Here is a 12,519-nt window from a genome sequence, read left to right on the forward strand (position 1 = left end):
ATAAAACAAAATAGACCTCCAGAAGTAACCTCAGTGAGAAATTTTATCCCGAACAAACGTGTCGTTGGGTCGAGAGAATTTTTTTCCGATTTTCTCTGATTTACGTAAAAGTCGGTACGCTTAGGGATCGTCCCGACCCGGACGACAGTTACTGACGTCCGCGATGTATTTACACAAAGCACGGAACCTCACACAGAACACCCGTCCATCTTTGCTAATTGCCGTTTAAGGCCGTTTAATCGTGCTCCCTATTCAGCGATCCGTCGTAAATAACATGGCATCGTCCAGGGAACATGCACGATGTAATCGGACACGTCCGGAAAATATTAAAGAAATGCGTCTGGCTGCTCCGTTAATGTGCATCATAATAGATCATGACTACAGGAAGGGGGGAGGGAGGCAGGGCTAAAAACTGAACGATGGGTGTCGGCTCCGCAGGAGTGATAATTGCCTACGATTTGCGTAACTAAAATTCGCGGGGAAATAAGTTCACCTTGCGTAGCAACGAGAAATGACGATGAAACTTGCATTTAACCGAGCAAAAACATATGCAGCCCCAATGAAAACACTTGCATCACTCATCCCTGCTCCCTGAAGCACGCAACCGCAGCTCGTATTTTTGGCGGAAAGGCCGACGATGAAGGTGCAGAAGCGAACACAGAGAACACAAAGGACGTACAAATAGTGAAGATGCGTCATCAGCGCCTATCATTGGTTTGTTTCGCCCTCTACTGTGATGCCCAGCTCATGAAGTGCATGAAACGGGGAGGCCTCGGTTCCCGCCGAGTTGTCATGGGCGCAACTGGCGCCTTGGTCATTGTCCGAAGCTACCATGTTCCAGCTTCCGTCGGCTTGGACGACCACGGCGATGGAATGGTCGTTGGCGTTGGCAAGGATGTCAAGCGTGAAGAGGTCGATGCGGAGGTCCTTGACGAAGACCTGGTCGTTGCACACGGGGCACCTCCAGAAAGGCTCTAGAGTGGCCTCATTACTTCCTAGGTAGGTGTGCGCGTCAAAGCACTGCACGTGTCTGCAGCGGACCCCACGACAGGGGATGTGGATCCTCATCCCAGAAAGAGGGCAGACTAGAGATACCTGCGAGTCACGAGATGAATACAACAGCAAATATACTCTTTATCCCTGCCCCACCTTCTACAAGCGCCGAGAAGTGATATCAAAGGAAGAGCTTCAACCAAGTAAAGAAAAATTACGCGCATATGGGCTCGCAGGAGGCTGTAACTTTACACTAACGACGCCTTGATGGAAAAACGCTGCTGCGCATGCACGGGCGTATCAATATAGCTCAGATAACTCTACAGCTCAGATAACACTATAGCTCAGATAACACTATAGCTCAGAAAACATCATAAGCTCAGAAAACATCATAAGCTCAGAAAACATCTATAGGTCAGAAAACATCTATAGGTCAGAAAACATCTATAGGTCAGAAAACATCTATAGGTCAGAAAACATCTATAGGTCAGAAAACGACGCTATAGCTCAGACGACGCTACAGCTCAGACGACGCTACAGCTCAGACGACGCTACAGCTCAGACGACACTACAGCTCGGACGACACTGCAGCTCAGACGACACTAAAGCTCATATAACACTACAGCTCATATAACACTACAGCTCAGATTTATGTATTTATTTTATTTATTTGTTCAATACTGCAGGCCTTGAAGTGGCCCAACAGGAGGGGCATATAAATAATAATAATAATACAGCGGAACAATCAATACAAGCAGGTAACACTAAAAGAAATTCTCAATTTGTTGGAAGCCGTGAGCATACTTGGAACTTAAATGTGGACGAGACGTGTTCTAGAGGTATATGGAGCCCATGCCGTTCAAATTTACGGCCAGCTAATATACGTGAACTCGCCAATAAATTACTGAAACGTCCAGCATTTTCCAATTGAGGTTGCGTGTCCTCTCTTTTGCCGCTGCATTGTACGCCCCGGTTGCATGTACAAACTGGGCTGAAGCTATTTTGCGCCTTGTTACATGCTCCGGAAAATGCTAATTCCGCACTCGGGGTGCAGCCGTACCAGCAAGCCTTGCACGGTGGCCTGATTGTCAGTGGCGAGGCAGGCTTTGACAAGAGCCACGGTGTCTTCTCGCTTGTACACGTAGGGGTTGCTTTCCTGAATTGTTTGCAGCACATAATCCTCCGTGGTCCTCACCACTTCATCTAGGTGCACTGAAACATGCAACGGGATGGCTTCGAACCGCAACGTGAACCTCTTTGTAGGTGCGGTGCAGAGGAGCGGTGTTATGTTCACCATCGTGAACGGCAGACCACCACAGACTTGGCCGCCTAGTCTCAATCTGGCTGTGCAACCACGCGCGGGAGCCTGCTCCAGATTGAAGGAAAAGTGGGCAAACATCATTGAAGAATGGATTCCAAATGTCGTGGTATTCCTGAACTCTCGGAAATATGACAGGACTTCAGGGTGCCGGTCCGAATGCGAGCGGCTCAGGCCCCATCTTTGTAGATAGATGTAGAATGGCTGGGCCGAGAACATGGCGATGGCTCCAAGGAAAACGTGAACGTCCCGCCGTCTATCACCTGAAAAATAAATATGCGGTGTCAGGAGCATTGCCGTGCATAACTACGACGCCTAAAATTCAAGGGCACTTTTATGCGAAGCATACTACTTTAGCTAACACTTCAGCTCTTCACCGTGGTTATGCGCCTCCAAATCACGTGATACATGACGTCACACCACGTGACACGATGACGTCACGACCGTAGAGAAACAGGGGCCCACATCGCGCCGTCGCTGTGGTTGTGCGCCTCCAAATCACGTGATACATGACGTCACACCACGTGCCATGATGACGTCACGACAGTGGAGAAACGGGGCCCACCTCGCGCCGTCTCTGTGGTTGTGTTCCTCCAAATCACGTGATACATGACGTCACAACACGTGACACGATGACGTCACGACAGTGGAGAAACGGGGGCCCACCTCGCGCCGTCGCTGTGGTTGTGCGCCTCCAAATCACGTGATACATGACGTCACACCACGTGACACGATGACGTCACGACAGTGGAGAAACGGGGGCCCACCTCGCGCCGTCGCTGTGGTTGTGCGCCTCCAAATTACGCGACACGATGATGCTTCGCATTTTCCAGGCTTAAAACCAGGTTAAGCCTCAGCCATTTTTTTTAACCTAAAAAGCGGTGAGGTTAAGCGAGGTGTTGCTGCTTGTGTCACTGATTTGTGGTTAAGATGTTAAGCTTCGCCTCTAAGAGTGGAACGCGACAGCGTCTTGCAACGCTGCCAGGGAGTCCACAGAACGCCATCGCCCGTTCGGCTCTAAGCCTTGCTCGTCGGTAAATTGATTTTCGAGGAAATGCATGTGCCTCGCATATCTCGGTGGACACCTGAATCTCACCGTAAGGGAAGGAGGAAGATGCGAGTGAAGGAAGACACCGTATTCGTTTGGTTTTTAGTTTATTGGGATTTAACGTCCCAAAGCAGCTCAGGCTATGAGAGACGCCGTAGTGAAGGGCTCCGGAAATTTCGACCACCTGGGGTTCTTCAACGTGAACTGACATCGCACAGTACACAGGCCTCTAGAATTTCGCCTTCATATTCATTAGGCGCGCCTTTGTTCATTTCCAACCAACGAGCTGGCATGGCGGAGTGGTTAGCGTGCTTGTCTCGCACTCTGGAGACCCCGGTTCGATTCCACGACTCGACCAACTTCCTACTCGGTTTTATTTGTTTTTCTGGTCTTACTAGAAAGGTTAATTAGGCTAACTGGTTAATTAACTAAATCAATAAACTCAGTCCCACTTACTTGGAGCATCACTATATAATCCCTTTAATTGATTGCATGGTTACCAGCCAAAGTACAATTGGCCCCGTTTGAAATTCGCGCATTGTGACGTCACGAAAATTTCGGCCAATTGAAAAACGTGAAATTTCTATCGACAACTCCTGCTTTCAACGGCGAGGCATTAAAGGCTTCCGCCTTAATATCGACCGGAAGGTGCGGGTCGTCATTGCGCCTCGGAGAGGATGCGTTGCGCTTCAGCAGAATGTTATTCAAGTAGAATACACATTTTAGCTATTGGAAGAGCATTATGGGAAAAATCGCGCACTCAGGACAACAGACTAGGAAGACCAAACAATACTGGTGCTTACTCGCATCTGGGCGTTTGTTCAAAAAATGCAGAAAAAGAGAGGAAGATAAAAAAACCATAAACAGAAACCAAGGCCATCACGCAGGCGCATCAGGATGAGAGTCACGCAGGCAACGTCAAGATAAGAAAACTCCTTTTTATGCAAGATTACAATTGGGTCAGCAGCACACGTGTGCTAATTCTCACGGATATGATAGCCCTCTGAAACCTCTAGTCAGTTGATTTGGGTTACGAAACAAAATTGTAGTTTTATCAAGCAAAGGCTTCCAACCAGTACATTTCGAACCGTGCTTAGCAAGAGTGAATAAAGGCGGCTTTTTCAAGGACAAAAAGCACTTGGTCAAATTGGCCGTTGGCTTAATATACTATCACGATTGAAAGAAACGCGAACAGAGCGTAGCCTAGGCGCTCCGCTATCCGCATTTCTTTTAAACACTCTTTTACTTCGGTGGTAGCAAAAACTTGCTATAGTTGTACGTGATGCTTCCTAGGACGACTCTCACGTATTTTTCTTACGACCCAGATAAAACTGCCACCGAAAGAAATTCGAACAGCGGAGCGCGTAGACTCCGCTCTGTTTATGTTTCTGTGCATCGTGAGTGTATGTACAGTCATGAAGTCTGTGAGCGTGAACACGGCATTGCGTGCCCAATAGCCTCGCATCCTACTCTTGTCAATACGCGGCGGCCACCTTCATAACCAAACTGGAAAGGGAGGTGTGTCCTTCGGCTTGCTGGAAGCAGGCAAGGCGGCGTAGCCCTTTCCACCACGTTGCTAAAAGCAACCGCCGTGGGTCGCCATCAGTAGGGCTTGAGTCTATTGTTCACGCGCTCCCGTGTTCCCACTAATAAGTTTCACGACTGTACATTCTTTGCCAAAAGTAACCAGGCTGCACGGTTGGCTTCTCAGTCGTATATCAAAGCTGTTATGCCAGCCCTCAAGCTCTAAATATGTGTATGGTAATAAGAACCCCTGTCCTCACCTTCAAACAACTTTTTGATCTTTAGGGAAGCCTTGAGGGCTTTGCTACATTAATGAGGAGCAAACCATGCAGCTTGGTTACTTTTGGCAAAGACTATACGTGTGCAAAAGAAGATCACCCGCGTCTTTTCGGTCAGCGGTCGAGCGCCATAACCACTAAGCCATCACGGCAGCTCACGCTTAAAATTAATTTTGATAAGCGCCTTTGGGAAGGTTCCCAAGGTGTCCCTACGAACGTTTTTCTAAGAACGTTTGGCTGTGCAAGTAGAATCACAGTACCTGCTACACTCCTCGTGGCCTCTGAAGCATGCATATTGAATGGCGGTTTACTAGAGAATATTTCAGGGAAAAACAAACTCCTCTGAAGGGCGAGACCAGAAAATATCTGCAAGGTTAAGCACAGACTACTTAGAGGGAGTGCCCTTCTCTAGTGTACTGAAGGAAATGTTATGTGCTCTCACGTCCGGAAGATTCAATGCGTTGCGGTTAGCAAACAGAAGGAAAGCAAGCTAAAATATTGCGAACAGTTTAATATACGGCTAGAGAATCCATAAAAATGGATGGAATTTAAGTTGTATGCCGTCAATAAAAGGTTCAAAGTAAGCACATGCCGCATAAAAATTATCACTTACCTAAAACTGAAGCAACGAAGCCCCCGAATTTAGGAAAATGTTCAGAAGCGGGACCTCAGGAAAGACTTCGCTGCTCTCAGCCGTGGAAATGCCGTATGATTAAAATCAGCCACTAGGAAAGCGACGTGAGCGATGAACAAAAAAGAAGCTGATGCGTCAGGTATGATTGAACGAGCGATTAAACTTGCGATGAAACGGAAATGTGCTGTAACACCACCTATGATAAGTATTATCTTCGACACTCCTCCCGGCTAAAAGCGAAAGAGGTAATAAGATGGCGAAGAAATTAAAGGCACGATCACTAGCACTAATGGTACTCTGAGGGAGTACAGGTGCATAGATCGACATATTTTCTGTTTTGCCAACGATGGAAACATGGATGAGTATTAGGAGCGTCCCCTTTAAAACAGGGTGGTGAGAGGCGCCACTATACTCCGCTCAGCGAATATTGCGAAGCCAGCAGCGCGAGCGTAAATGAGAATCCTGTTTATTTTCTTTTGTGAAGGTACGCTTGACACATGTCCGGATAAAAAAGGCTTACAATAGGCGGCCAGATTGACACTGCTTTTCAGCTTCCAAACCTCGGTTGTGGAGAATCAATAAGAATAGCGCACTATTCAGGTTTGTATTGGCTGATCAATACAAGGTGAAACTTAAAGTACACGTGAGAAGGTTGTAGCATCTTGTCTACTATCTAGTTGCGTCTGCTTATAACATCCTCTCCATTCTCTGCAAGGTGTAATAAAGATTAAGGCGGAGTTACTGCTCACAGAGCTCATGACCAGCTACACGCATTTCTGGCTGTTATGATCATCTACACGGGCAAGGACAGAATATTGAGCCTCCTGAAACCGTTAGTTCGAACGGTGTCGCTGATATCATCAAAACGCTTAAAATATGATGTTCTAAAAAGCTATTTGTACCGTGGCGCTTTTTGGGCAAACCTGCCGTTCGGGGATTACAATTCAGCCTTATCAGGATGTACTATCGCGCTCAATATGACTTGCAACCCGCGAGCGTATGGCCGCAGCGTTTTCGGAAGCATGGTGGGGCCGACAAGCGGCGCGCCTGAAGACTAAGTGGAAAGGAATCTGCTGTTCCAGCGGCCAGGCGCATTCCCCGCGCCGTCTGCTTAACGAAATCTGAGCTCGTTAATTCTCAGTGGCGACGGTGCATCTAGCGTCAAAACCGCTCCACTCATACTGTGATTGAAGTGCTATTTGGGCCACGGTACAAGCCAGGTGAAAGCAGCAAAAGGAATGAAAAAAAATCAACTGTGACATGCGTTTTGCATTCGTCATGCAAGCGCCGACGATGCGATAACGCCATGGTACTGCCAAGACCCAGGGGAGAAGTCTGAGTGGTGGAACAGCAAAATTGTTTCCCTTTCGTTTTCAAGCCCGTCGCTTGTCGGCTCCACCATGCTTCCGGGGAGCGCAGCGGCCACGCTGCTTGAGGTTTCAAGTCATATTGATCGCGATAGTACTTATTAGGAATAAAAAAACAAGTTTTCAATGTCTTTTTCTAAGCTTCGAACTCGTCTCGGTGTGCTGGACATCCCGTAATGTTGGAGAAAATTAAGAAATTAACAACCGTAAAGGGATATTACACCCCGTGTTCGCTAAAATGTGGTTTTATGTGCATCGGCTCTACTGCTAAGAACACTAACAAGCCCTTAGAAGTGATTTAATGCCTGTCGAAATACACTTAATCCAATAGTTTTCAGCTGCACCATCCAACAGGCTCGCTCTGACTTCTCCCTTTTGGAGAGCTCCTCAAGGAGGCGGTAGGGTGAAACTAGGTTGAAACTAGGAATGAGCAGGGTGATATATTTTTAGCAGGCCAGTCCGATATTTACGATAGCTGTTTAATAACGTTGGAAGGGTAGAGGATAATTTTTCCATTGTGACCGCCACGGTGGCTGAGTGGTTAAGGAGCTCGGCTGCTGGCCCGAAAGACGCGGTTTCGATCCCGGCTGCAGTGGTCGAATTTTAATGGAGGAGAAATTCTAGAGGCCCGTGTACTGTGCGATGTCAGTGCAGGTTAAAGAACTAGAGGTGGTCGAAATTTCCGGACCCCTTCACTACGGCGTCTCTCATAGCCTTAGTCGCTTTGGGACGTTAAACCTCGTTAAACGAAACCAAATCCATTTGAAATAAAAAAAATATTTTCATGGCGTAGTTTGTTCTGAGGGTTTGTACAATCCATTCCTCTCTGTGACGGGGAGGGTAAAATACAGTGCCGTTTTCCAATAATGACATCTCAAGCAGAGACTTACAGGAAAACTGCATACGTTTTAGAAATCAACGAGCTTAATAGGGTCGAATGTGTGAAACCTGCTGGTAAAGCATGCGGAGTCTTTTTGGGCTAGCACTTGAAATAATGAAGTAATCGCCGATTAAAATCCGCACGCCCTAAAGAGGTCATCGAAGGTATCGGTACATTTCCAATGCACAAACACCTGCTTTGAAGGAAAAAAATACAAGGCCACCGAAGGTGAACCCTGCCGAGAGTTGTTTGGCAGCAAGCATCTGGCGAGTCAGGGCAGGGTGTGGGGGACGACAGCGGTAATTTGAAATCATACCTTCCGTGACGTCAGGCTGAGTAGCCCTGCACTCCTACGGTGCATTGAGGAGAAGCGCAAAATTCAATAGCGATTACGTCACTACTTTGATTGCTAGTGCGAAAGACTTGGAATGCTTTACCTACAGCCTACATAGATTTGAATCCTTGAATATCGCGAAATTCTCAAAAAGTGCGGCTGTTGCCCTTTAACATTTTTTAGTTCGCCCTGAAATGCAAGTGTTACCTTATAAGTGTAAAGATTTTATACTGGAATTATGGTTGCTTGGGGGAAAACTGTAGGCTGGTATAGGTTGCTGATGGTGTGTTTGCCAGTTGAGCGTCAGTGCTAGAGGTGGGGTTGCAGCAAGATCACATGAATTGGCCTGCAGCCCCCATGCAGGTGGCAAGAACCAGAACAACACTAGATTACCAAGGATTCAGAAGCAAGCCGTTTACTGCATGCAATGCCAATCATGAGAAATTTAGATCTTTGGGATGGCAGGGCCTGTAACAGTTTCGATTAGCGCAGGTCTTTAACGTTCACTGACATCGGAGAAGGCCGCACGAAGTGTACAGAAATCTGGAAACTCGACTACAGAACCTAAACTCTGCTGAAAGGAAAGAAGGGAAAGAAACTCGACGGTGGCGAGAGGAACACATACCGCGTGTTGCGTAAATCAGAGAAAATCGAAAAAAAAATTTCCTCGGCCTAACCGCACGTTTGTTCTGGCTCAAATTTCGCACAGAGGTTGCCTTTGGTGGTCAGTTTTCTTTTATACTACATTTAAGTGGGGTACTCGCGTGATTCGGTCAGAATTATTTGGAAATCCCCATCGTCTGCGGCGACAACGAACCAATACCGAGAGACATCGCAGCAACGGTGCCAGTGGCGCCATCTCGCACCCACCGGAGAAACCCAGCTTTACTAATTTGGTGAGCAAATGATCTTTGCTTGGTGGTCCCTGCTGCGAAGCAGCGCAAGACATCACCGAAAATGCGGTCGTACAGCGATCAAGAGAAGGTCATGGCCGTGACTTGGCTATGCGAGTCCAACTCCTCCCCCCGGGCCCTTCCCGGTAGAGGGCTCGTTTGTCCGGTGGGTGCGAGATGGCGCTAAGGGTACCACTGTTGCGTTGTCTTTCGCTTTTGGTTCGCCGTCACCGCAGACAATGGGGAATTCCAAATAATTCTGACCGAATCAGACAAGTTCCCCACTTAAATGTAGTATAAAACAAAACTGACCACCAGAAGTAACCTCTGTGAGAAATTTTAGCCCGAACAAACGTGTGGTTGGGTCGAGAGAATTTTATTCCGATTTTCTCTGATTTACGTAACAGTCGGTACGCTTAGGGATCGTCCCGACCCGGATGACAGTGACTGACGTCCGCGATTTATTTCAACAAAGCACGGAACCTCACAAAAAACACCCGTCCATCTTTGTTAATAGCCGTGAGAGGCCGTTTAATCGTGCTCGCTATTCAGCGATCTGTCGTAAATAACATGGCATCGTCCAGGTAACATGCACGATGTAATCGGACACGTCCGGAAAGCATAAAATAGAAAATGCGGCTGGCTGCTCCGTTAATATGTATAATAATAGATCATGACTACAGGAAGGGGGGAGGGAGGCAGGGCTAAAAGCTGAATGATGGGTGTCGGCTCCGCAGGAATGATAATTGCCTACAATTTGCGTAACTAAAATTCGCGGGGAAAAAAATTTCACCGCGCGTAGCAACGAGAATGACGATGAAACTTGCATTTAACCGAGCAAAAACAAATGCTGCCCAATGGGAACACTTGAATCATTCATCGCTGCTCCCTGAAGCAGCTCGTATTTTTGGCGGAAGGGCGGACGAGGAAGGTACAGAAGCGAACACAAAGAATACAAGGGACGTACAAAAGGCAAAAATGCGTCATCAGCATCTATCTCTGGTTTGATTCGCCCTCCGCTATGACGCCCGGCGTAGGAAGCGCTGGAGACGGGGAGGCCTCGGAAACCGCCGAGTTCTCATGGACGCAACTGGCGCCTTGGTCCTTGTCCGAAGGCACAAAGAACCACTTTCCGTCGGCTTGGACGATCACGGCGATGGAATGGTCGTTGGCGTTGCCAAGGATGTCAAGCGTGAAGAGGTCGACGCGGAGGTCCGGGATGAAGACCTGGTCGCTACACATGGGGCACCTCCAGAAAGGCTCCAGAGTAGCCTCGTTACTTCCTAGGTAGGTGTGCGCGTCAAAGCACTGCACGTGTCTGCAGCGGACCCCACGACAGGGGATGTGGATCCTCATCCCAGAAAGAGGGCAGACTAGAGATACCTGCGAGTCACGAGATGAATACAACATCAAATATACTCTTTATCCCTGCCTCACCTTCTACAAGCGCCGACAAGTGATATCAAAGGAAGAGCTTGAACCAAGTAAAGAAAAATTACGCGCATATGGGCTCCCAGGGAGCTGAAACTTACACTAATGACGCCTTGATGGAAAAACGCTGCTGCGCATGCACGTGCGTATCAATATTGCTCAGATAACACTATAGGTCAGAAGACACTCTACGTCAGAAGACACTATACGTCAGAAGACACTATACGTCAGAAGACACTATACGTCAGAAGACACTATAGGTCAAAAGACACTACAACTTAGCAACACTACAGCTCAGACGACGCTACAGCTCAGACGACGCTACAGCTCGGACGACGCTACAGCTCAGACGACGCTACAGCTCAGACGAAGCTACAGCTCAGACGACGCTACAGCTCAGACGACGCTACAGCTCAGACGACGCTACAGCTCAGACGACACTACAGCTCGGACGACACTACAGCTCATATAACACTACAGCTCAGATTTATGTATTTATTTTATTTATTTGTTCAATACTGCAGGCCTTGAAGTGGCCCAAGCAGGAGGTGCATATAAATAATAATAGTAATACAGCGGAACAATCAATACAAGCAGGTAACACTAAAAGAAATTCTCAATTTGTTGGAAGCCGTGAGCATACTTGCAACTTAAATGTGGACGCGACGTGTTCTAGAGGTATATAGAGACCATGCCGTTCAAATTTACGGCCAGCTAATACACGTGAACTCGCGAATAAATTACTGAAGCGTCCAGCATTTCCCAATTGAGGTTGCGTGTCCTCTCTTTTGGCGCTGCATTGTACACCCCGGTTGCATGTACAAACTGGGCTGAAGCTATTTTGCGCCTGGTTACATGCTCCGGAAAATGCTAATTCCGCACTCGGGGCGCATCCGTACCAGCAAGCCTTGCATGGTGGCCTGATTGTCAGTGGCAAAGCAGGCTTTGACAAGAGCCACGGTGTCTTCTCGCTTGTACACGTAGGGGTCGCTTTCCTGAATTCTTTGCAGAACATAATCCTCCGAGGTCCTCGTCACTTCATCTAGGTGCACTGAAACATGCCACGGGATGGCTTCGAACCGTAACGTGAAACTCTTTGCAGGTGCGGTGCAGATAAACGGTGTTATGTTCACCATCGTGAACGGCAGACCACCACAGACTTTGCCGCCTAGTCTCAATATGGCTCTGCAACCAAGCACGGGAGCCTGCTCCCGATTGAAAGAAAAGTGGGCAAACATCGTTGAAGAATAGTCTCGAAATCTCGTGGTATTCGTGAACTTTCGAAAATATGACAGGACTTCAGGGTGCCGGTCCGAATGCGAGCGGCTCAGGTCCCATTTTTTTAGATAGGTGTAGAACGGCTGGGCCGAGAACATGGCGATCGCTGCGAGGAAAATGTGGACGTCCCACCGTCTTTCACCTGAAAGGTAAATGTGTGGTGTCAGGAATATTGCCGTGCATAACTACGACGCCTATTATCAAGTGAAATGTGCGCTTGTGCATTGCGCCTCGGAGAGGATGCGTTGCGCTTCAGTAGAATGCTATTCAAGTAGAATCGACATTTTAGCTAGCTGGTATACCATCATGGGAAAAAGCGCGCTCAGGAGAACGGACAAGGAAGACCAAACAACGCAAGCGCTTGCTCGCAACTGGTCGTTTGTTCAAAAAATGCAGAAAAAGAGAGGAAGATAAAAACCACAAAGAGAAAGAAACGCCATCACGCAGGCGCATCAGGTTGAGAGTCACGCATTCAAGGTCAAGATAAGAAAACTTTTCATGCAGGACCACCATTTTGGTCAGCAGCATACGTGTGCTCATT

At 47.8% G+C, this 12,519-nt stretch overlaps 2 protein-coding genes across 2 annotated transcripts; both read right to left on the bottom strand.

The window, feature by feature from the left end:
• Positions 1-708: 708 nt before the first annotated feature.
• LOC149366184 (E3 SUMO-protein ligase PIAS4-like) lies at positions 709-2,290 on the bottom strand. Its single transcript, XM_089569735.1, has 2 exons — positions 2,054-2,290; positions 709-1,095 (listed from the first exon to the last, which is right to left on the bottom strand). Exons 1-2 carry the CDS (start codon positions 2,288-2,290, stop codon positions 709-711), a joined length of 624 nt encoding a protein of 207 aa, XP_089425861.1.
• Positions 2,291-10,262: 7,972 nt separating this feature from the next.
• Positions 10,263-11,836, bottom strand: LOC149366185 (E3 SUMO-protein ligase PIAS4-like). The gene is made up of 2 exons (XM_089569746.1): positions 11,600-11,836; positions 10,263-10,652 (listed from the first exon to the last, which is right to left on the bottom strand). The coding sequence occupies exons 1-2, from the start codon at positions 11,834-11,836 to the stop codon at positions 10,263-10,265; spliced, it is 627 nt and encodes a 208-aa protein (XP_089425872.1).
• Between the last annotated feature and the right edge of the window lie 683 nt (positions 11,837-12,519).

Source organism: Amblyomma mixtum, chromosome 1 (assembly GCF_055824585.1).
Source record: "Amblyomma mixtum isolate Tamu chromosome 1, ASM5582458v1, whole genome shotgun sequence".
NCBI lineage: Eukaryota > Metazoa > Arthropoda > Arachnida > Ixodida > Ixodidae > Amblyomma > Amblyomma mixtum.